The sequence below is a fragment of the Papio anubis genome, chromosome 1 (genome assembly GCF_008728515.1).
Source record: "Papio anubis isolate 15944 chromosome 1, Panubis1.0, whole genome shotgun sequence".
Taxonomy (NCBI): Eukaryota; Metazoa; Chordata; class Mammalia; order Primates; family Cercopithecidae; genus Papio; species Papio anubis.
Window position 1 is genome coordinate 122,136,957 of NC_044976.1, and position 23,512 is coordinate 122,160,468.

The 23,512-nt window shown below is 43.5% G+C and overlaps 1 protein-coding gene across 6 annotated transcripts in view; it reads left to right on the plus strand.

Moving 5' to 3' along the window:
* The first annotated feature begins 9,609 nt into the window (after nt 1-9,609).
* The window catches only part of SNX27 (sorting nexin 27), an 87,310-nt gene continuing 73,407 nt past the window's right edge, over nt 9,610-23,512 (plus strand). For 4 of the 6 annotated variants that reach the window (XR_002519087.2, XM_031661598.1, XM_009181097.3 and 1 more), the window contains exon 1: nt 9,610-10,103. Coding sequence is in view for 5 of the 6 variants with exons in the window: in XM_031661598.1 (XP_031517458.1) it covers nt 9,793-10,103 (311 nt within the window). In the remaining variant the exon portion in view is untranslated. The remainder of the gene's footprint in view (nt 10,104-23,512) is intronic. The other 2 variants (NM_001168957.1, XM_009181103.4) reach the window with 2 other exon arrangements.

Below are 23,512 nucleotides of genomic sequence, written 5' to 3' on the forward strand. Positions count from 1 at the left end.
ACATTTTCCCATTGGATAATGCTAACAATGCAGAAACCTCATTGGTCTATTTGTTATGAGATCTCCTGATCTATTGTATTATTTCTGTAGTGTTGGTCCTGGGAGGTAATCTCTAGGAAAAGAGACCCTTGGAAAATTGAGTGTGATTTTAAGAAAAAAAGGTGGGGGAAGCACTGGAAAAGAGGGAGAAACACAGTTAATAGAGTGACAATTTCCTAGGTAGTCGCTGCTGGAAGGATAGTGAAAAATGATAATGATATTTGGGAGTGGCCTTTGAAGCATGACAGTGCGATGTAGTGAGAGGGCATGACAGAAAAAAAAGCCAGCCAGTGTGGCTGTAAGAGCCAGGGAACTTTTCTTTTCTTTCTTTCTTTTTTTTTTTTTCCTTTTTTTTCTTTTTTTTTTTCCTTTGAGATGGAGTTTACCTCTCATTGTCCAGGCTGGAGTGCAATGGTGCAATCTTGGCTCACTGCAACCTCCGCCTCCTGCATTCAAGCAGTTTTCCTGCCTCAGCCTCCCTAGTAGCTGGGATTACAGGCATGTGCTACCACGCCTGGCTAATTTTGTATTTTTAGTAGAGACAGGGTTTCTCATATTGGTCAGACTGGTCTTGAACTCCTGACCTCAGGCGATCTGCCCGCCTCGGCCTCCCAAAGTGCTGGGATTACAGGCGTGAGCCACTGTGCCCAGCCAAAGCCATTGGAACTTTTCTTTCCAATGGGAAACCCAGTGAACCTCAGAGAGGTGATGTTATGGCAAAGTGGAAGACAGGGGCATGATATGAAGACGACCAGGGAAAGGGAACACTACAGCTATAGAATGCTGATAGAGAGCCAACAGAATGATAATTACACGCTAAGCTGACATAAATTCTCCCTCAAGTTAAACCTGTGCTGATTGTACTAGCTATTGTTTAGCATCTACACAGCAAGCTTTCTTCTTAGGCACATGACCTGGGCATGGGATCCAGATTTGGATAATCATAGTTCTTCTAGAAACTTTATTTATTTATTTATTTAAAGACAGTGTCTTGGCCAGGTATGGTGGCTCACGCCCGTAATCCCAGTACTTTAGGAGGCCGAGGTGGGAGGATCACTTGAGATTAGGAGTTCCAGCCCAGCCTGGCCAACATGGTGAAACCCTGTCTCCACTAAAAATACAAAAATTAATTGGGCATGGTGGTGCATGCCTGTAATCCCAGCTACTTGAGAGGCTGAGGCAGGAGAATAGCTTGAACCCCAGAGGCGGAGGTTGCAGTGAGGTGAGACCATGCCACTGCATTCCAGCCTGGGTGACAGAGCGAGACCCCATCTCAATAAATAAATAAATAAATAAAATAAAATAAAGACAGAGTCTTGTTGTGTCACCCAGGCTGGAGTGCAATGGTGGGATCATAGCTCACTGCAGCCTCCAACTCCTGGGCTCAGGGGATCCTCCCACCCCAACCTTCTGTGTAGCTAAGACTACAGGCATGTGCCACTATGCCTGGCTAATTTTAAAATTGTTTTGTAGAGACAGGGTCTTGCTGTGTTTCCCAGACTGGTCTTGAACTTCTAGGCTCAAAAGATCCTCCAGAAACAGCCTCCCAAAGTGCTGGGATTACAGGCATGAGCCACCACACCTGGCTGTGTGGTTTGTTACATAGCTGCAGTTAACTGGAATACTCAGTGTCCTCCTTAGCTATGTAAAGCAATACATATTCTTTGCTTAAGTTAGTTTGAATTGAGTTTTTGTCACTTGCAACTAATCTTGACTAATTACTTGCAAGGAATCTTGACTAATAAACTCTCTAGTCTCTAGGTATTATTCACTCTTTGTGAGTCAGTTACTCAGTTTGCCAAAGAAGTAATTTTTCATGTGGTGTTCACGGAAAAAGTATAGAAAGGTAGTGTAGAGGAGAGAAGAGAGAATTAGGGCAAGGGCCTAAAACGAGGACCCCCTTTTTGTTCTCTTTAAGACGTGAACCCATGGATAATGGGTTGCCTCATTGCCTGTTTTTTTTCAGACGCAAGATCTCCCTCTGTAGCCCAGCCTGAAATGCAGTGGTGCAATCAGTTCCCTGTAACCTTGACCTCCTGGGCTCAAGTGATCCTCCCGCCTCACTCAGCTTTTCAAGCAGCTGGGACTACAGGCATGCATCACCACACCCAGCTAACTTTTAAAATTTTGTGGTAAGATGTGGTCTTGCTATGTTGCCCAGACTGGTCTTGAACTCCAGTGATCCTCCCCGTCTTGGCCCCACAAAGTGCTGGGATTACAGGTGTGAGCCACTGTGTCCAGTTCATTGCCTCTTTCAAACTATTTAATTTTTCTCCTTAGGGTTGAGTTCTGGCCACTGATCTGCTGAGTGACCTTTGAGAAATTGCTGTACTTTGCTGGGTATGTTTCTTTTTCTGAAGGGTGGTGGTGGAGGGAGATACTTATCAGAATAAATGAGCAAATGGGGCTAGATTTGATATTTGTTAGAATTAAAAGCAGCTGGGCGTAATGGCTCATGCCTGTAATCCCAGTACTTTGGGAGGTGGAGATGGGCAGATCACCTGAAGTCAGGAGTTTGAGACCACCCTGGCCAACACAGTGAAACCCCTTCTCTACTAAAAATACAAAAATTAGCCCAGTGTGGTGGTGCACACCTGTAATCCCAGCTGCTTGGGAGGCTAAGGCAGGAGATTGGCTTGAACCCGGGAGGCGGAGGTTGCAGTGAGTCGAGATTGCACCCACCACTGTTCTCCAGCCTGGGCGACCAAAGTAAGACTCTGTCTCAGATAAAAATAAAAAAGTGATGTGCTAAGCATTCTGCTAGGCATTTTCTACGTACCGCTGATTTGATCCCCAACATAGCCGTATTAGCCACTTTTTGTCCTTTCCTGGACTCACATTCTAGAAACACTTGTTCAGCTCCTCTGTACTTCTCATTCTCATACATTGTCAGGGTACAAGTCATGTATGACCAGTTCCTTGTTTCAAGAAGCTTATGTTCAGATTGGAAAAATAAAGTTGAACTGATATTAAATTGTTATGGTCTAAACTGCGCACTCCAGCCTGGGTGACAGAGTAAGACTCTGTTTATTTATGTATTTTTTTGGGGGGGGTACGGAGTCTCACTCTGTCGCCCAGGCTGGAGTGCAGTGGCATGATCTTGGCTCACTGTAACCTCTGCCTCCCAGGTTCAAGCAGTTCTCTTGCCTCAGCCTCCTGAGTAGCTAGGATTATAGGTGGTAGCTAGGATTATAGGTGGTAGTTAGGATTACAGCTACCATGCCACCACGCCTGGCTAATTTTTGTATTTTTGGTAGAGACAGGGTTTCACCATGTTGGCCGGGCTGGTCTTGAATGCCTGACCTCAAGTGATGTGCCCGCCTCGGCCTCCCAAAGTGCTGGGATTACAGGCGTGAGCCACCATGCCTGGCGACTCTGTTTCTAAAAAAAAGAAAAAAAAAAAAAATTAGAGTGGTACTGACCTAAATGCAGTTAAATTAAATTACCCATTGCTGTGTAACACAGCACCACAAAGTTAGCAGCTTAAAGCAACAAGTATATACTATCTCACAGTTTCTATTGGTGTCCGGAGTCTGGGCTGGGCTTAACCGGGTCCTCGGCTCACAGCATCACAAGACTGCAATCAAGGTGCTGGCTGGGCTGTGTTTCTTTGTGGAGCCCAGGATCCTCTTCCAAGTTCAGGTGGTTGCTGGGAGAATTTCTCGAGGGTGTATGACCGGGGACCCCAGTTTCTTGCTGTCAGCCCAGAGCCACACTGAGCAGCTAGAGAGGGCCCTGCAGTTCCCTGCCGTGTGGCCCTCTCCACAGGCACTTCACAACATGGCAGCTTGCTTCCTCAAGGCAAGCATGAGTCTCCTGCTCTAGTCTGCTAGGAAGTGTTACATAATGTCATATAATCATGGGAGTGACACATCCTCACCTTTGCCATATTCTATTGCCTAGAAGCACACAGGTTCTACCCACACTCAAGAGGAAGGGATTACACAAGAGCATGACTCACCGAGGGGGTCACCTGAAGGTATATTTGCCTCAGGAATTTAGAAAAGAGGGATGTCAGAGTGAACTGGACTCCCTGGGGGAGGCTCTTTGGAAGGACTTCAGCCAGGTCTTAAAGGAAGAGTAGAATTTAGTTCAGCAAAGGGAAATAAAGAGGCAGAACATCTAGGGCCAAAGAACTCCATGAGCAAAAGTATGGAGGTGGGATTCTCACCTAAGTCATTCCTACACAGAAAGGTAACAGAAACATGACGACTTTGCAGATCACAAGGGGTAGGAGGAACCTTTTCTTATTGAACCAAAGGGAAGCTGGGTAGGGAAAGGAGAATGTCCTGGCTTGGTGTCAGAAAATTTGGGTTCAAGGTTCAGGTCCAGTATTAACTAGCAGTGTGACTAGGACCTGCTGGTTATCTGAGCCTAGCTTCTTATGACCACTTCGATTGACTTTGTTATTGTGAGAACGAAATAAGCTCTTGGATGCAAATTGCTCTGTAAATGGTCCAGATCTCATTTCTGAAAGCAGCATCATTGACTCCCACTCCCTCTGGGTCCCCCAGCCCCCTGGCTCCTCTTTCACTGGATGCGCTCCCTCTTTGAGTCTCCTAAATGGGGTGACTATGGGAGAAGATTCTCCGAGTTCTGGACTTGACACTCCTCTTATCTGACTGCACAATATGTTTTGGGGTCCTCATCTACCACCACCCAGGGCTGATGGCTCCCAAATCTAAGTTCTGGCCTAGACTCCTTTCCCCAGGCCCACACTCATGTGTTCAACCAGTTGTTGGACAATTCCTCTTGGCTCTCCCACAGGCCCCAAATTAAACTAATCTTCTTGTTCGAATCAAACAAATTTAAACAAATTGAATTCATCGTCCTTGCAAACCTCTTCCTCTTCCTTTCTATGCCATGTCTTGGGGAATCACACCACCACGTCAGACATCTTATATCATTCCTTCCTCCCCTACCTTCGCACCCGAGATCCTAGTGGTCACCAAGTGCTTTCTCTCCTGTGCATGCCCCTCCTTATATTCCCACCACTACTGCCCTCGTTGGCACCTCATTAATTCCCACCAGAATCACTGCAAATGCTTCATAACTGATCTTTCTATCTGAATTCATTCTCCACACATCCTGCAGCATGAACTTTTTGAAGCACAGATTTGTGAATGCCTGTGCTCTGCTTAAAAGCAATCAGAGGCCCCTCACTACTAAGGAATGAAATTCAAACTCCTGGGCATGATATTCGATTTTTTTTTTTCCCAGACGGAGTCTTGTTCTGTCGCCCAGGAGGGACTGCAGTAGCGCAATCTTGGCACACTGCAAGCTCCGCCTCCTGGGTTCAAGCCATTCTCCTGCCTCAGCCTCCCAAGTAGCTGGGACTACAGGTGCCTGCCACCATGCCGGGCTAATCATTTTTATTTATTTTTATTTTTTGTATTTTTAGTAGAGACGGGGTTTCACCATGTTAGCCAGGATGGTCTCGATCTCCTGACCTCGTGATCCGCCTGCCTTGGCCTCCCAAAGTGCTAGAATTACAGGTGTGAGCTATCACACCCGGCTGATATTCGATATTTTTAGCCCTCCCGGATCTGACTCTTGCCCACCTCCCCTGTCCACTTCCTGTCTCCTCTGCCCCAGTCCTACTGAACTATGTGGTCTCACATGGTACTGTGTTCTTTCAAATCTCTGTGTGTTTGAATATGCTGTTTCCTTTGTCAGAAATGCCCTTCCACCACTATCCTTCTCTGCTGCAATTGCTAACTCTTCTCATGTGTAATCACTTAGCTCAGCTCTCCCATTTCGTGAGTCATCTTCCCTAACTCCTCCCTCTGGATACGTGGAAGTCCCTCCGATGTGCACTCCTAGCAGCTTGTGCAGGACTCTCATCACAGCTCTCATCACGCTTTATTGCAATGGTTTTTTCTTTTGTTTTCTCTCCTGCTAGATTGCGAATTCTCACCAGCAGTAATGGTGTCTTATTCTTTTGTTATTTTGATGCTCTGATCACCTTTTCTTCCAATCTAATCCTTTCTAAATATTTTTAAATTTATTTTCTGAATAGGCAACATACTCATCTGACTGAAAATTCGGAAGTTACGTAAAGGTATAAAGTGAAAAGTCTCTCTCCTACCCTTGTCCCCACCTCGGACACCCTAGCTATCCCGTCTCCCTCCCCAGCAGCAATCAGTGTTATCAATTTCTTGTGAATACTTCTAGAGATAGAAAAATATATATGGTTCCCTTTTATTTTATTTTATTATCATTATTTTTTTAGACAGAGTCTCGTTCTGTCGCCAGGCTGGAGTGCAGTGGCACGATCTCGGCTCACTGCAACCTCTGCCACCTGGGTTCAAGTGATTCTACTGCCTCAGCCTCCTGATGACTACAGGCCCTGCCACCATGCCCGGCTAATTTTTGTATTTGTTTTGTTTTGTTTGTTTTTGAGACGGAGTCTCGCTCTGTCACCCAGGCTGGAGTGCAGTGGCACAATCTCGGCTTACTGCAACCTCTACCTCCTGGGTTCAAGCGATTCTTCTGCCTCAGCCTCCTGAGTAGCTGGGACTACAGGTGTGTGCCACCATGCCCGGCTAATTTTTGTATTTTTAGTAGAGATGGGGTTTCGCCATGTTGGCCAGTCTGGTCTCAAACTCCTGACCCTGATCCACCCACCCTGGCCTCCCAAAGTGCTGGAATTACAGGCGTGAGCCACCATACCTGGCCCATGGTTCCTATTTTATATACAAATGGTATCATGTTGTATAGATTGTGCTGCACTTTGTTTTCACTGAATCATATATAGTATTGATGATATGATCATTCCATGTAAGTGCATACAGAGCTTCCTTATTCTGTGTTTACACTAATTCAGTTTTCCATTGTGGATATGTTATGATTTAACGAATAAACATTAGGTTGTTGTCAGTCTTTTGTGAATACAAATAATACTGCAATGACTTAACTTGATAAAAACATCACTTCACACATGTGCAAGTGTAATGGTAGAATGAACTCCTAGAGGTGGAACCGCCTCCAGATTGAGGAATATGTGTATTTGTAAGTTTGACCATGTCCTATTGCCTTTCAGGGAGTTTGTAGATATTATTGTATTTATCTCTGCACCCCTAGCTACCATTACAGAGTCTAGAACAGAGTAGGCATTCAGTATATTTTCATCTAATAAACCAATGAAAAAATAACTCTTTTAGGAGAGGCTCCCTTCTTTTTCCTTTCTCTGATGCCTTGCTTTCCCCATCCAGTGCTCAGTTCAAACCAAATGATTCATGTTCAATCCAAATGCCACTATCGTTTTGGAATAAAACTCTTATTCCAACTTTATTGTGTAACTAATCAAGATCCTTCTTCATTAGCTTGGTTGTAAAATAAGGTCACATTTTTATGTTCTAATTATAATGACTTTGAGTCCTCACCCCATATTTTGTGAGATCTCTTTTTTTTTTTTTTTTTTTTTGAGACAGGATCTCACTCTGATGCTCAGGCTGGAGTGCAGTGGTGCGATCTCAGCTCTCTGCAGCCTTGACCTCCTGGGCTCAAGCGATCCTCTCACCTAAACCTCCCAAGTAGCTGGGACTACAGGCATGTGCCATCATGCCCAGCTAGTTTTTTTTTTTTTTTTAGATAGAGTTTCGCTCTGTCACCCAGGCTGGAATGCAACGGTGAAATCTTGGCTCACTGCAACCTCTGCCTCCTGGGTTCAAGCCATTCCCCTGCCTCAGCCTCCCAAGTAGCTGGGATTGCAGGTGCCTGCCACCACACTCGGCTAATTTTTTGTAGTTTTAGTAGAGACAGGGTTTCACCATGTTGGCCAGGCTGGTCTTGAACTCCTGACCTCACATGATCCACCCACCTTGGCCTCCCAAAGTGTTGGGGTTACAAGTGTGAGCCACTGTGCCCAGCCACCAGCTAATTTTTTATTGTTTGTTGAGATGGGGTCTCACTCTGTTGCCCAGTTTGGTCTTGAACTCCTGGGCTCAAGGAATCCTCCCACCTCGGTCTGCCAAAGTGCTGGTATTACAGGCATGAGCCACCACACCCAGCCTTTAAAAATTTGGGGGGACTCTTTTGTAATAACAGTTAGCTTAAAACACAAGCACATTGTACAGATGTACAAAATATTTTCTTTCTTTATATCTTTATTCCAAAGGCTTTTTTCTATTTAGACAATTTTTTGTTTTATGTTTTAAACTTTTTTGGGGGTTAAAAATGAAGACACAAACATAGCCTATGCCTACACCAGATCTGGATCATCAATTTCACTGTCTTCCACCTCCATCTCGTCTCACTGGAAGGTCTTCATGGGTAATAACATGCACAAAGCTGTCATCTGATGGTAACAATAATTGGGGCTAGGCACGGTGGTTCACACCTGTAATCCCAGCACTTTGGGAGGCTGAAGTGGGCAGATCACCTGAGGTCAGGAGTCGAGACCAGCTTGGCCAACATGGTGAAACCCTGTGTCTACTAAAACTACAAAAAAACTAGCCAGGCATGGTGGCGCACGCCTGTAATCCCAGCTACTTAGGAGGCTGAGGCAGGAGAATCACTTGAACCCGGGAGGCAGAGGTTGCAGTGAGCTGAGATCGTGCCATTGCATTCCAGCCTGGGCGATAAGAGTGAAACTCCATCTTAAAAACAAAAAACAAACAAAACAAAACAAAACAAAAACAAAAACACAATACTTGGAATACATGGAAAAAAACCCACAATACTTGGAATACTTAGAATACATTCTGAAGGATGTGCCTGAGGCCGCTTTACAGTTAACTTAAAAACAAGCAGGAGTACACCCTAAAATAGTGATAAAAACTATAGTGAATTCATAAACTAGTAACATAGTTCTTACCATTATCAAGTATTATGTACTGTACATAATCATATGTGCTATACTTTCATATGACTGACAGTGCAGGTTTGTTAACACCAGCATCACCCCAAACATGTGAGTAATGTGTTGTGCTATGACCTTATGGTGGCTACTGTATCACTAGGTGATAGACATTTTTCAGCTCCATTATCATCTTAGGGGGCCTCCCTAGTGTGTGCAGTCCATTGTAGACCAAAATGTCCTTATGTGGCACATGACTACAGTTGCAATACAGGACAAGAAAGTTGCACAATAACTGGGCCTTAGTTCCGGATACTTAGTAGCTGGATGACTCTTAGCACTCTTTGTTTCCTAATAACGTAAAATACGGAAGCTAATCGTAATCAGGTTGCCTTACAGGTTGTTGGGCCCTGGTCAACATATAAGTTACTGTGCAAAAAAATGATTTGATATAATTTAAGACTCTGTTGAATCATAAACGTTAAGTTATTCTAACATTATTGTTTTTTAGAGGTTATGAAATGAAAGGGGGGGGGAAACTTGGTCCGCATCAAGAACTGAATCATTTTACCACGCTCGGTGCTGGGTTATACTCTCCTCACCCAATAGATCAAACTCCTAACCCAGCATAAAAGATAAACTACAACTCCCGGCAGGCCTTGCCTCCGAACTGCGTCTTACAACCTCGGCTCAGGCCCGGGCCCAGACCGCTCCCCGCCCCCACCGCCCATAAACTACATCTCCCAGGAGGCCCCACGGTGCCCAATTGTCCGCTTTTCCCCCGCCCCCTGCCTCCTCTTCACCCACCACCAGCAGCTCGTTGACCGAGTCGGTCCCGCGGCCGGCGGATCGGGCGCGCGCGTCGGGGGTCGTGCGGCTGCCGGGCAGGGCGAGCACGCGCCGCGAGGCCTTGGAGGCGTAGGGGGCGGGGGTACGGTTCGCCTGCTTGCAAGATGGCGGACGAGGACGGGGAAGGGATTCACCCCTCAGCCCCTCACAGGAACGGAGGTGGCGGCGGCGGCGGGGGGTCTGGGCTCCACTGCGCCGGGAACGGCGGCGGGGGAGGCGGCGGCCCGCGGGTCGTGCGCATCGTCAAGTCCGAGTCCGGCTACGGCTTCAACGTGCGGGGCCAAGTGAGCGAGGGCGGGCAACTGCGGAGCATCAACGGGGAGCTGTACGCGCCGCTGCAGCATGTGAGCGCCGTGCTGCCCGGGGGGGCGGCCGATCGGGCCGGGGTGCGCAAGGGGGACCGCATCCTGGAGGTGTGAGTATCGGGGGTGCCCGCCGCCCCACCCTCCCCGCGCCCCTCCTCCTGCCCCTGCACTCCCCGCTACCCTTGTCACCCCCAGGCCGCACCTCCCCCGAGCTCCGAGCCGGCCTCGCGACCCCGGCCCCTCAGGCCTCCGCAGCCGGGCCCCTCCTTGTGGGTTGCCCTCCCCCCACCCGACCCGGGGCTTCTGCGACGCCCGTCTCCCACCCCGTCGTCTCCAGCTGATGCCCTTGCGCCCCCAGTGCTCTACCCCGTGCCCCGATTACTCTGGGCTCTTCTCCGCCCCTTTGCCTTCCTGTTTGGCGTGCTGCATTCTGCTCCTCACTCCCCCTCGTCTTGCTCAGAAGGAACCTCATCTGCTCCTTACTGACGGCGTTTCGTTTTCTGATCCAGCCAGTACCGTGTCCTCCCCAAGTTCTCATCTTCAGCATCGCAATTTCGTTCTCCACCACTCCCCTCCGTCCCCGTGGACTGCCCCTTCTGCCCTCCAGACCAAGTAGGCAGGAACTCTGGTCTGCTCCTACTTTTCCTCCGGAAACAGCATCCCTCCCCGCTCCACTCCTTTTTCTTTCCTTAGTTACCCTCTCCTCATGGTTAAGCTGCCCCTAAATTTTTCCATCCCACCGTGTGCCCCTTTCCTCCCCATGTTTTTGTATTTCTACTCCAAGAGTTTACCTTGCTTTCTGACCCTTGCATGCCTTTGGGGTAGGGGGCGTGGGATTTGACACTGTAGTTTCTCGTATCACACCCTAATTTGGAATCTAGTGTCTCCATCAGCACACCCCTCTGAGAGCATCTCTGCGCTGGCCTCCTGCCTTTACTCCTGCTCTATACTCATGCCTCCTTCTAGTCAGGTTTATGGTAGACCCCTTGTCACTCCTCCTCCTCCCAAACTACTTCAAGCCCTTTTTGGGTCTTTGACCGCTCTGCTTTTTTAGGGCATGCCCGTCTCTGCTGCCTCTTCTACTCTGTCCTACTGTGATCCCACACTTGACTTTGTCCTAGTCTTTCTCTCCCCTAGGCTGCTTTTCCTTTCTTCTGTTTTTTTAAGGCGCCTTCTGCTGCTGCAGCCCACCCTCTCTCCCCTGCTGCAGTCCCTCCCCCTTCATACGCCTTCCCCACCACATCTCTTCATGCTCTTGCGGGATGCTGCCTTGTCTTGCAATCTCTGTGCACACCTCCTCCACTACTCTAATCTAGGTGTTACATTTGTGTTTTTGTACTTTGTATTGAAATTCGGATAGTGATTGCTGGTTGACTTGCAGGCGGTGTGTGCTCGCATTGTCTCCGTGCACCTCAGCAGTCTTCAGTGCTGTGTTTCTTCTCACTGAATATATGTTGTGCATTCCTTTTTTACACTTTTACTCTCTCCCTCCATGTTTCGATTTGCCCACGTGAAATCATTCTCATTTTTTATAAATTTTATTTTAATTGTAATTTCCACAACCTTCAGTTACCTCTTGTAAAACAGTAGGTTTGCAAAGGGGATAGTCTTTTGAAAATCTGCCTTGTAGAGAAGTCCATTCCTTCTTACTCATCTCGTGCCATCTACCCTTATCCTTGACATTCTTACTCTATGGTGTCCACTCATTCTGTTTCCTCATCTCTTCTACCTCAAGAAATAGTTGGTTTTAAACTGGGAGAGCTGATTGAAAAAAAAAATAGTTGCTCACCTAGGCCAGTGTTTGGAGGCAATATACCTTTCTTCTGTTCTTTCTGTAAATAGATGCTTTCCTGTTTCATTAATGTACTATGTACTGTTTCCTAGTATTCCTAGTATTCTCTGACTATATATATATATATATATATATATATATACACTTTTTTTTTTTTTTTGAGATGGAGTTTCGATCATCGCCCAGGCTGGAGTGCAGTGGCGCGATCTCGGCTCACTGCAACTTCCGCCTCCCAGGTTCAAGCTATTCTCCCTCCTCAGCCTCCTGAATAGCTGGGATTACAGGCATGTGCCATCACGCCCAGCTAATTTTGTATTTTTAGTAGAGACGGGGTTTCACCATGTTGGCCAGGCTGGTCTCAAACTCCTGACCTCAGGTGATCCGCCCGCCTCGGCCTCCCAAAGTGCTGGGATTACAATAATGACTTTCAGATTTCTTATACTTGGGCACTTAATTATTTTCTTTATAGATAACTCAAAATTTGTGGCTGATGTTTTCTTCCAATAGAAGGTCTTGGAATTGTCATTTTCCTTTGCCTTTGAAAGTTAACTTTGGACTCAGCTTCTTATTTTTAAATTTAAAGCTAAAGCATTTACAATTACGAATTTATGATAAAGTTCTAAATTATTTACTCTTCACAGGATCTAAAGGAACTAAACAAAAAAGAGTAATTCTGTAGCAGACTATAGTTAACATGATTTATCTTTACAGATACACACATCCCAACATACATAGTTAGCGACTTCTTGCCTTTATTGTGGCTTCTGCCCAAGAGCCTAGATATAAACTGTAAAGGAGACCTCAGATGATCCCCTAGGAAAGGTAGAAAGACTTGCCTTAGGCTCAAGTTCCAGATTAGGAAGCTGGGAAATCTTTGCCTTCTAGAGAAAAAACATTGCTTTTTGGCACATCCTTTGTGGTAAGTAGAGAACTTTGTTGCTTTTAGTGGGCAGGGGAAAAGAATACTCTGCCTAGAAGACCTCTCTGGAAGGTTGTGGTAATCAGCAATCTTCCTGGCATTGGTTTCTCACCCTTCCAACTATATGTATTTTGATTTCCAAATTATCTGAACCTTCTTTGGTACTATAGGGGAAGTAATGATAATTACAGCCCAAAGCCAAGCTAGTGGTACATTCTGTGAGACCTCAACTATACAGTGTCTTTCTCTTTTCTTCCTTTCTTCGATAGTCTGTGCCTTCTCTTTAGGGTTTCAAGTGAGGGGAAATCAGCAATGCAATAGATGTGGTTCTTGAGGGATATCTGTGCCTGCTACTTGTCTTGATCTTGGTTAGATGGATGCTAATTTTCCTAAAGCATTTTTTTAGGCAGTACTCCTTAGAGCTGTTGTCTGTCCTCCAAGTTCTTAAAGTTTACCTCTATTGTCCCAGGAAAGCTTTGCATGTTGATTAAGAGCCAGGTGGGGTCAGAATTAGGGATAGGTGGATTATCATTGTGTGGATATAGTTTATATCAAGTCGTAGGTGAACGTTTGGACCTTGGTAATTGGTATTTAAGACTTTTCCCTATTTTAGATTCTTCTATTATGTTTACAAATTGTTTTTATAATTCACTTGTTTGGACAACTGACAGAGATGTGAAAGAACAGAGTAACTTTTAAGGGCATACAAACTTGGACACAAGTAAGAGCATCAGTTTCTTTGTGTTTCTTTTAAACACAAAGAAAGGGTTACCAAGGCTGTCCTAATCTTTAGTCCTGAAACTAAATTGGAACCCATATGGTTCAGTTTGCCCTTTCTCCTTTCAAAACTAGACGTCTAGATTCTAACAGAGCTTAGTACTGCAGTATGAACAAGCCCTCTGGGCTCTAAATTTTACTGCAGATGGAAAGTTTTTTTGACTAGCAATGCTGGTTTCCACCTTGTAATTTTTCCCAGTGTAACATATACTGAGTATTTTCCCTTTGATGTGTATGTACCTGGAGGCTAATGAGTAAAGAATGCTTTCAACAAACAGAACCAAAATAAATATGTCTTTGCACTAATTATATAGTATGTGAAGTAACATTTGACTTCAGGTTAATTTTCTTAAGGTTAAAGTAGTTCCAAGGACTCTTGATTGATTTCTTGAGAGATGCTGCTGGAAGGTTTTCATGTGCAGTGGATATAGATATAAAACTGTCTGTATTTTTGAGGGATTAGTTTAAGCATGGACCACTAAGATTGGCTTGCAAGCATTCAGAATCATGATATATTTCTGCTAGTCAGTGTATATGCTTTCCTCCTTGATAGCCACCAGATAATAGACCCATCAGCTTTCCCTCATTAAAGTCATACGATAAATTAAAACTGTGTATATCAATTTGTTTTTTGAAAGTCAGTTTTTTAACTTCATTTTATGTGAGAGTCTGAAAATGAATAAAGAGACTGGTGCCACAAGAAGTATTTTTATGAGTTAAGTGTGAGTCATGTAACAGACTAAGTACTGTCTCAAGAGCTGCTGTCTCAATTGTAACTGAATTCTATTTCGCTGATACTTTCTAGGTAGATTTTGGTAATGTTTGAAATAACCAAATCATGGTTATTGATCAAAGGAAATTTTTATGGCAGCGGTTCTCAGGCTTTAGGGTACATAAGAAGCACTTGGGTGTGCTTATCAAAAGTACAGATTCTCAGGCTCACCTTTTAAGGGTTATGGTTCAGTAGATCTTTCATAGGGCCTAGAAATCTTTATTTTTTTACTCCTTTGCCAGGTATGGGTAATGCAACCCACATACCCAGTTACATGCCCAGGGTGGTGCAGTAGGTTGTAGGCCTTGGATAATCAGTTCATTTTATTTTCATGATTATATCGAGAGTAATGAGCTAAGGCTATACCAACAAATAGTGAATTGTTCGGCTCTCAAATTCCAACCTAAGTGGAAAACCAGTTTAATACTAACTGTTCTGTCTGATCATCTATACTTTATTTATTGGATCTTGCTAAGCTCTTGAAATAAAGATGGATGGTTAAGAGGTAGAGCAAGTTAATATTAATAGTTATAATAGTCATTTTACTGCTTTGCAGTGTGTATAGTGTGTTATAGTTTGTAGTTTTATTTATTTATTTATTTAGAGACAGAGTTTCACTCTTGTTGCCCAGGTTGGAGTGCAGTGGCACAGTCTCGGCTCACTGCAACCTTCGCCTCCCAGGTTCAAGAGATTCCCTTGCCTCAGCCTCCCAAGTAGCTTGGATTACAGGCATGTGCTACCACACCCATGAAATTTTTGTATTTTTAGTAGAGATGGGGTTTCTCCATGTTGGTCAGGCCAGGCTGGTCTCGAACTCCCGACCTCAGGTGATCAGCCCACCTCCGCCTCCCAAAGTGCTGGGATTACAGGCATGAGCCACCGCACCCAGCCAGTTTGTAGTGTTTTTACCTCTGATCTTCACACAGCCCTGTGAGGTAGAAAGATTATAAGCTCATCAAGGGCAGGGACAACATCAAATACTATGTATTTGTTGTATCCCTAGCCAAATGTCTGGTGGCACACAGAAAGTATTCTTCAATAAATATTTGCCAAGGCCGGGCGCGGTGGCTCACGCCTGTAATCCCAGCACTTTGGGAGGCTGAGGCAGGTGGATCATGAGGTCAGGAGATCGAGACAATCCTGGCGAACACGGTGAAACCCTGTCTCTACTAAAAATACAAAAAAAGTAGCCGGGTGTGGTGGTGGGCACCTGTAGTCCTAGCTTCTTGGGAGGCTGAGGCAGGAGAATGGCGTGAACCTGGGAGGTGGAGCTTGCAGTGAGCCAAGATCGTGCCACTGCACTCCAGCCTGGGCGACAGAGCGAGACTCCGTCTCAAAAAAAAAAAGTAAAAAAAAAAAACAAAAAAAAAATACTTGCCAAATGAATATATGAGTATTATCCCTATTTTATAAGAGAGGAAATGGAAACTGAGTGTTGTACCAATGAATGGCAACCAGAATTAAATCCAGATCTTTGGATTCTAGATCTTGACTATTTTCTCTCTTTTTACAGCTTTTTTTTTTTTCTTTTAAAGAGATAGGAGTCTCACTATGTTGCCCAGGCTGTACTTGAATTCTGGGCTCAAGTGATCCTCCCACCTCAGCCTTCCGAGTAGCTGGGACTGCAGGCATGCACTACCACACCTAGCTAATTTTTTCGTACTTTTTTTTTTTTTGTAGAGATGGGGTTGCCATTTTGCCCAGTGTGGTCTTGAACCCCTGGCCTCAAGTGATCTGCCCACTTTGGCCTCCTAAACTGCTGGCATTACAGGCTTGAGCACCTTGCTAATAACTTAGAATTCAGTTACATTCATATAAACTTCAATAGCGGTTGAACTTTGGTTCTACTATTGTGAACTGTAACTATTTTATATCTTTATTTACCCACTATTACCCATTGTTAAATTGGAAGAGAGACAGGGGACTAAAGCAGGCATTCTTTGCCTTTATTTTTGCTATCTTTACCCTGTTGGTTATCAGTGAAGACAGCAGAACAATCATTTTTAAATTCCTTTTAATTTCACAGGTAGTTGAGGTTGCAAACAAATAAAACTGAATTTGAAAATAGCATTACCTTCCCCTCAGAAATCACTTCCACAGATTGCTGTAACCAGGAAAATATATTTTATTAGTAGCGTAACGATTTGTCTGGGTCTTTTAAATTATTGTGAAGAACAGTTCTCTTTCCATCCACCACTGACCAGTTTATTTCAGATGAGGACCTGTTACCATACTCTCAAGGATAATTATTTTTCAAGGTAAGTCCCATTGGGAATAATTCTTATGACCTTGTAGATAAGCAAAGAGACTTAATTGACAAGCAGACACTTAACAATTTATGATCACTGGAAAGTGCTTTTTGAGCATAATCTGTGGCAAGTTCATTCATTAGATGATGGCATTGCTGACAAAAGGATATTGTGGTAGTTTAGGTTAGAGCCAGTTAAGTTCATTCTTTTCTTCCACCTCAGCTATAATATAGGTGTTTTCTGTGTTTCTTGGGCAATCCAGTAAGAGCCCATGGATGGGTTGGTACAGTTCAGCCCACATTTGGAAAAAAATTTTAGGCAGTTTTAAAATATCTTTTAAAACATTGCAACTCATAGTAAGAGATACATTTTACATTACAGCCCAATATATATGAAAAAAAAAAAACACCAAAAAAACAAAAAAACACACCTGAAATAAGCTTCACAAAAATTATATTTACAGACCAGGCACGGTGGCTCACGCCTGTAATCCCAGCATTTTGGGAAGCCGAGGTGGGCAGATCACTTGAGCTCAGGAGTTTGAAACTGGCCTGGGCAACATGGTGAAACCTCATCTTTGCCAAAAATACAAAAGTTAGCCACATGTGGTGACATGTGCCTATAGTCCCAGCTTCTCAGGAGGCTGAGGTGGGAGGATTGCTTGAGCCTGGCATGTTGAGGCTGCAATGAGTCATGATCACATCACTGAACTCAAGCCTGGGAGACAGAGTGAGACCCTGTCTCTAAAACAAAACCAAACACCAGAGTGCATGATACCAGTAAATACAGTTTTTTTTTTTGGTTTCTTTTTTCCTCCCACCTTAGCTTCCCAGAAAACTGGGACCATAGGCACATGCCACCATGCCCAGCTAATTTTTTGTATTTTTTGTAGAAACAGGGTTTCACCATGTTGCCCAGGCTGGTCTGAGATTCCTGGGCTGAAGTGATCCACTTGCCTCGGCCTCCCAAAGTGCTGGGATTACAGGTGTGAGCCACCGTGCCAGGCCCACTCTGGTATTTTTTAGTTTGTTCGTATTTTGAGTTTGTTTGTTTTTTTGAGTGCTGGTAGTGGCCTGGTATATTAATTTCACAACTCATTAGGTTGTGATCCACTGTCTGAAAAACAGTAATTTAGAGCATCACTTTTCCTGATATCGGCCTGCTAAATATTACTTCGTACTCAGTCTGGTTCCACAAGTAAGCACACACTGTATATAAAGTACTGCTTGGCTTGTATGAGTCACAGGGTCTCTGCATCCCTGCCTTTGAGAAGCTTACACTGCAGTAGGGAAGGTAAACAATTTACTGTGTGTAAAGCTAGACGAAGTAATAGAGATAAATGAAAATGCACAATCGAAGTATAGAGGAAGGAGTGAATATGCCTGAGAAGACTGGCAGGGAGACCGCTCATATAAGGCTTTTAAACTTGATTGAAGAACAAATAAAACTTCAGAGAAGGGGCAAAGATTTTATAGGTTGAGGAAAACTGTGACCAAAGAGGGGAAAATGTGAACAGCTCTTAGGCTAGCAAGGGGCTTGAAGTTGCTGTTTGTCTGTAGACATTTGTGGTAATAGAAACTGGAAAGGAAGGTTGCAGTAAGATTTAAAAAAGATGACTTTGAATGTAATCCCAAGAAGTTTGGATTTTTTTCTCTTTATGAGCTCAGAATATAGCTGTGTGTGCATTAATACCCAGAACTTACTGTGAATTTAGTTTTATATAATTATTTACCAGAAGAGGTTGAATAACTTTTCCCAGGTGAAAGAGGAAAATCACTATTAGAATTAGAATAATTTCAGAGCATCTAGTCTTTTGGACTGTCTTGTACTATATAAAGAAGGGAACTAAGAACAACTAAGCTCTGACACCCAGAACTGGGAACAGCTGGTGAGGAGCTGGTTGTCTTTAACTTGTGTATGTATTTTATTTCACGATCGAATCCGGCTTCTCAGTTATCCTCTCTCTCTCTTATGTTTTAAATGACTATACTTACTGTTGTATTTACAGTTGATAACTGTCATCCTTGTGTGCTACAGGCCTGTTCTATTCTAGCTGTACTTTCCTCCAAGTTCCAAGTCTGTTCCTCTGATTTGGAGATGCTGCCTTTTTTTTTTTTTGAGACGGAGTCTTGCTCTGTTGCCCAGGCTGGAGAGCAGTGGCACTATCTCGGCTCACTGCAACCTTAGCCTCCCAGGTTCAAGCAATTCTCCTGCCTTAGCCTCCTGAGTAACTGAGATTACAGGTGTGCACCACCATGCCTGGCTGATTTTTTGTATTTTTAGTAGAGACCGGGTTTCACCATGCTGGCCAGACTGGTCTTGAACTCCTGACCTCATGATTCACCCACCTCGGCCTCCCAAAGTATTACAGGCATGAGCCACTGCACCCGGCCAAAGATGTTTCTTTTAATTTAAATCTTTTATTTTGGCATACAGCATGTTGGAGCTGAGGGGACTGAAGACGGGGAATTAATGTGGTACTAAAGTTTACACTTAATATCTCCCTTCAAAATGAAAATTCCTGTGAAGCTCCTTCAAATAAGTTTAAGACTTGGTGGTGACCACAAAGTGAATTTTTGCTTTCTTTCATAATATTAGTACTCCAGGTTAAATTTTGTGATATGACATTAGTCAAATGCTAGGTAGTATGTGTGTAGTCTCTTGTTTATTATTTATTGCTCCCTGCCAACTAAATAAGGTTCTCACAATAGTTGAGGAAATGTGCGTCTCCGTAAGGTATTGAGTTGCTGAATAAGGAGTTGTATTTGAGTACTCTTATGTGTACTTCCTCAGTGAACTTCCATTGATATGAAAACATCTTTTAAGAAATGGTCTGTTTTTGCTTAAGCTATCTGAAACTTTTTAGATTCTTGTGTCAAACCTCAGAGCAAGACCAGAATGATTGGCCTATGTTTTCTACGGACTTGATCCACAAGGAATTAGCTTACTTCCCTCTGGAAAAGTACAGGCAATCTGCAGAGAGTCAGCTGCTCTGGTGCATGCTCTCCCAGCTGCTTTCAAGAGGCTGAATACTCTCACAGAACTTTCAATAAGATTATTAACTAGGAAGGTTGTCTCTTCCCCCCATAAATACCACAGTACTTTTATATCTATTTGTCTATCTACTTTTATTTATATTTATATATTATGTTTTAAAAATTAGGAGATTGATTAAATGAATATTTGGAGATCTTGGAAAACACGATGGCCTCTGAAAATTTTGGAAACTTTTTCTACTTCTTTTGCTGGTCAGTTTAATCATCTAGAACATTTGTTCTTGCCTCTGTCTTTACTTGGAAACAGCAATGAGTTTTGTTCTCTCTACCTCATGTTTTGTATCAAGGAAATGTGACACTGAAGTTTCCTTTGTGAGTTATGTGCTAGTAGATTATTTTAGATTTCCCTGTCCTACCCAGTTATCTTTTATATTCCTGAATTGGAAAAGGTCCGACTGTACCTTTCTTCTCTTTGAATATGTTGGAATGGACTACAGACTTACAGAAACTGTAGTCCGTGTTTCTCATTTCCAAAAGAAATTGCTCAAATTTAACTGGGATTAAAAGATGGTATTTGATCGTCAAAGGGTCATCCCTTCAAAAGTTTATCTCGTTGCTAATTTGTAAAGACTGTCTTTCATAAATGAAGGTATTTCAGCTGTTTTTTTCAGTTGTCATGATAGATTATACTATCTATTCACATTCATGTACAGGACCACTTGGGATTAATTGAATGTACAGGAAATGGGTGGTTGAGATTCAGAATGCAGGTTGCAGCCCCAGAACAAATTTACCAGATGACATGAGGAATCATGCTTTTAATTACATTATGTAGTAATTCAGAATTAGTAGTGAAATAGAACTTCAAAAAAATCAAGATTTTTTTTCCTTTGATGATTTACCTGACTTGCAAACCAAGGTTATTGATAAAACAAGTATATTTTATTCTTTAATTAACTTTCACTGTGGTCAGTATACCAAGTTAAAATCACTTGAGGGTAGCATTTAAATTGGTCATGTTGACAATGATTCAAAATGTAGCAGCTCTCAAACACTGAGTTGGTGTTGGGAAATTATTTAGGACTAGTTGTGTTTTGGTGGTGAACAACTGAGTGGGGGGGTCCTCAGAAATGTGTAGGAGGAAAATGAGTTACTTTAGGAAAATCATCATGGCTATTAGCAACTTTCTTTCCCTTTACTTTTTTTTTAAATTTAAATTTAATTTATTTTTCTTGCCCAGGCTAGAGTGTAGTGGTGCAATCACAGCTCACTGAAGCTAGGACCTCCTGGACTCAAGGGATTCTCCCACCTCAGCCTCCCAAGTAGCTGGGACGACTTGCACGTGCTACTACACCTGGCTAATGTTTATATTATTTGTTTATTTTATTTACTTATTTTTTTTGAAACAGAGTCTTGCCCTGTCACCCAGGCTGGAGTGCAGTGGTATGATCTCAGCTCACTGCAACCTCCACCTCCCAGGTCCAAGCAATTATCCTGCCTCAGCCTCCTAAGTAGCTAGGATTACAGGCGCATGCTACCATACCTGCCTTATATATATATATATATATGTATTTTTTTTTAGATGGAGTCTCGCTGTCGCCCAGACTGGAGTGCAGTGGCACGATTTTGGCTCATTGCAACCTCTGCCTCCTGAGTTCAAGTGATTCTCCTGCCTTAGCCTCCCGAGTATTTGGGACTACAGGTGCATGCCATCACACTTGGCTAATTTTTTGTATTTTTAGTAGAGACGGGGTTTCACCTTGTTAGCCAGGATGGTCTCGATCTTCTGACCTCGTGATCCACCCATCTTGGCCTCCCAAAGTGCTGGGATTACAGGCGTGAGCCACCATGCCCAGCCCATTTTGTATTTTTTAATAGAGACGGGGTTTCACTATGTTGGCCAGTCTGATCTCGAATTCCTGACCTCAGTGATCCACCCGCCTTGGCTTCCCAAAATGCTGAGATTACAGGCATAAGCCACCACTCCCAACCTAATTTTTATTTTTATTTTTGTAGAGACAGGGTCCTACTTTGTTGCCCTGACTGGTTTTGAACTTGTGGATTCAAATGATCCTCCTGCCTCGGCCTCCCAAAGTGCTGGGATTATAAGCGTGAGCCACCGCGCCTGACCCTTTCCCATTTCTAACATTTATTGTCCTCCAGTACAAAGAAGTAACCCATTGTCATGTCGACCCTATGATAGGATAGAACTGTAGGGTTGCTCTGTACTGATCAAGTTTTTAAAGATAAAAATGAAAAAAAAATCCTATCCAGACAAAATAAATCAGTGTTGTATATTTTTGGAGCATCAGAACTTACTTTAAGACCTCACTGGTAATTCTTTAGCCTCTCACATATGATAAAGACATTGTGCTTACATTTTTTAAAAAATTATTTATTTATTTATTTATTTCAGAGACAAGGTATCACTTTTTCGCCCACGCTGGTGTGCAGTGGCACAATCATAACTCACTGCAGTTGTTGATCTCCTGGGCTCAAGTGATCCTTCTGCTTCAGCCTCCTGAGTAACTGGGACTGTGGGCGTGTGCCACCATGCACAGCTAATTTTTAAAATTTTTTTTGTAAAGTTAGGGTCTTGCTATGTTCCCAAGGCTGGTCTCAAACTCCTGGGCTCAAGCCATCCTCCCGCCTTGGCCTCCCAAAGTGTTGGGATTACAGGAGTGAGCTACCTCACCTGGCCTAAGATTCTGACTGGAATTTTGTATTCTACTAAGAGGGAAATGGACAAGTTTGTTTTTATTCTTGGTGACAAGTGGTTACATTGGCTTTACAGGTAATAATCAGGTAACAAATGAGCTTTTTTTTTTTTCTGAATAGCTTGATTTTTTTTTTTTTTTTTTTTGAGACAGAGTCTTACTCTGTCGCCCAGGCTGGAATGCAGTGGCACAATCTCAGCTCATTGCAACCTCCACCTTCTGGGTTCGAGCAATTCTCTTGTCTCAGCCTCTTGAGTAGCAGGGACTATAGGCATCTGCCACCACGCCCGGCTAATTTTTGTATTTTTAATAGAGATGGAGTTTCACCATATTGATCAGGTTGGTCTCAAATTCCTGACCTCAGGTGATCCACCGGCCTCGGCTTCCCAATGTGCTGGGATTACAGGCATGAGCCACCATGCCCGGTCAGCTTGATTATATTTTTATATTTATTTTTTAAATATCTTAAATCCTTAAGCCTTATTATACTTTTTTTCTCTGAATGACAAATATGATTCATTTATTTAGAAATAAATCTACCTGATTATATTTGTATACTGACTGCCTTGGAGTTAGAAGGTTTGAGGACTCTATAATTCTTTCGTCCCCAGTAATAAACTCGTGTTACTTCTGGCTGGAGATACTAAGGTTGAAGAACAGATGAGTCTTATTTGTACTTTTTCTGCCTCAGGCAGCATTCTTTGTAACTAGAACACCCAGTCAAAGGTAAAAAGACCCAGTGATGGTAAGCAGCTTGTTTGACAAGTTGTTTATTCTTTCTTTTCCTTTTTGGGAAGACCAGATGCCAATTAACATATTTCTCAGTTTCTCAACTTTGCCAGGGGCAAACTTTATTTGCCCTTTTGCCCAGTGTTAAATTTTTGAACGTAGGTGCTTTAAAAATACTGGTATAGGCTGGGTGCTGTGTCTCATGTCTGTAATCCCAGTACTTTGGGAGGCCAAAGGGGCAGATCACTTGAGGTCAGGGGTTTGAGACCAGCCTGGCCAACATGGTGAAACCTTGTTTTCACTAAAAATACAAAAATTAGTCAGGTGTGGTGGCGGGCACCTGTAATCCTAACTACTTGGGAGGCTGAGGCAGGAGAATCGCTTGAACCCAGGAGGCGGAGCTTGCAGTGAGCTGAGATCCGGCCACTGCACTCCAGCCTGGGCGACAGAGCGAGACTCCATCTCAGAAAAAAAAAAAAAAAAAAAAAAAGATAAATAAAAAATATTGGTATAAAGGTTGAATTTGGCCAGGCACAGTGGCTCATGCCTGTAATCTGAGCGCTTTGGG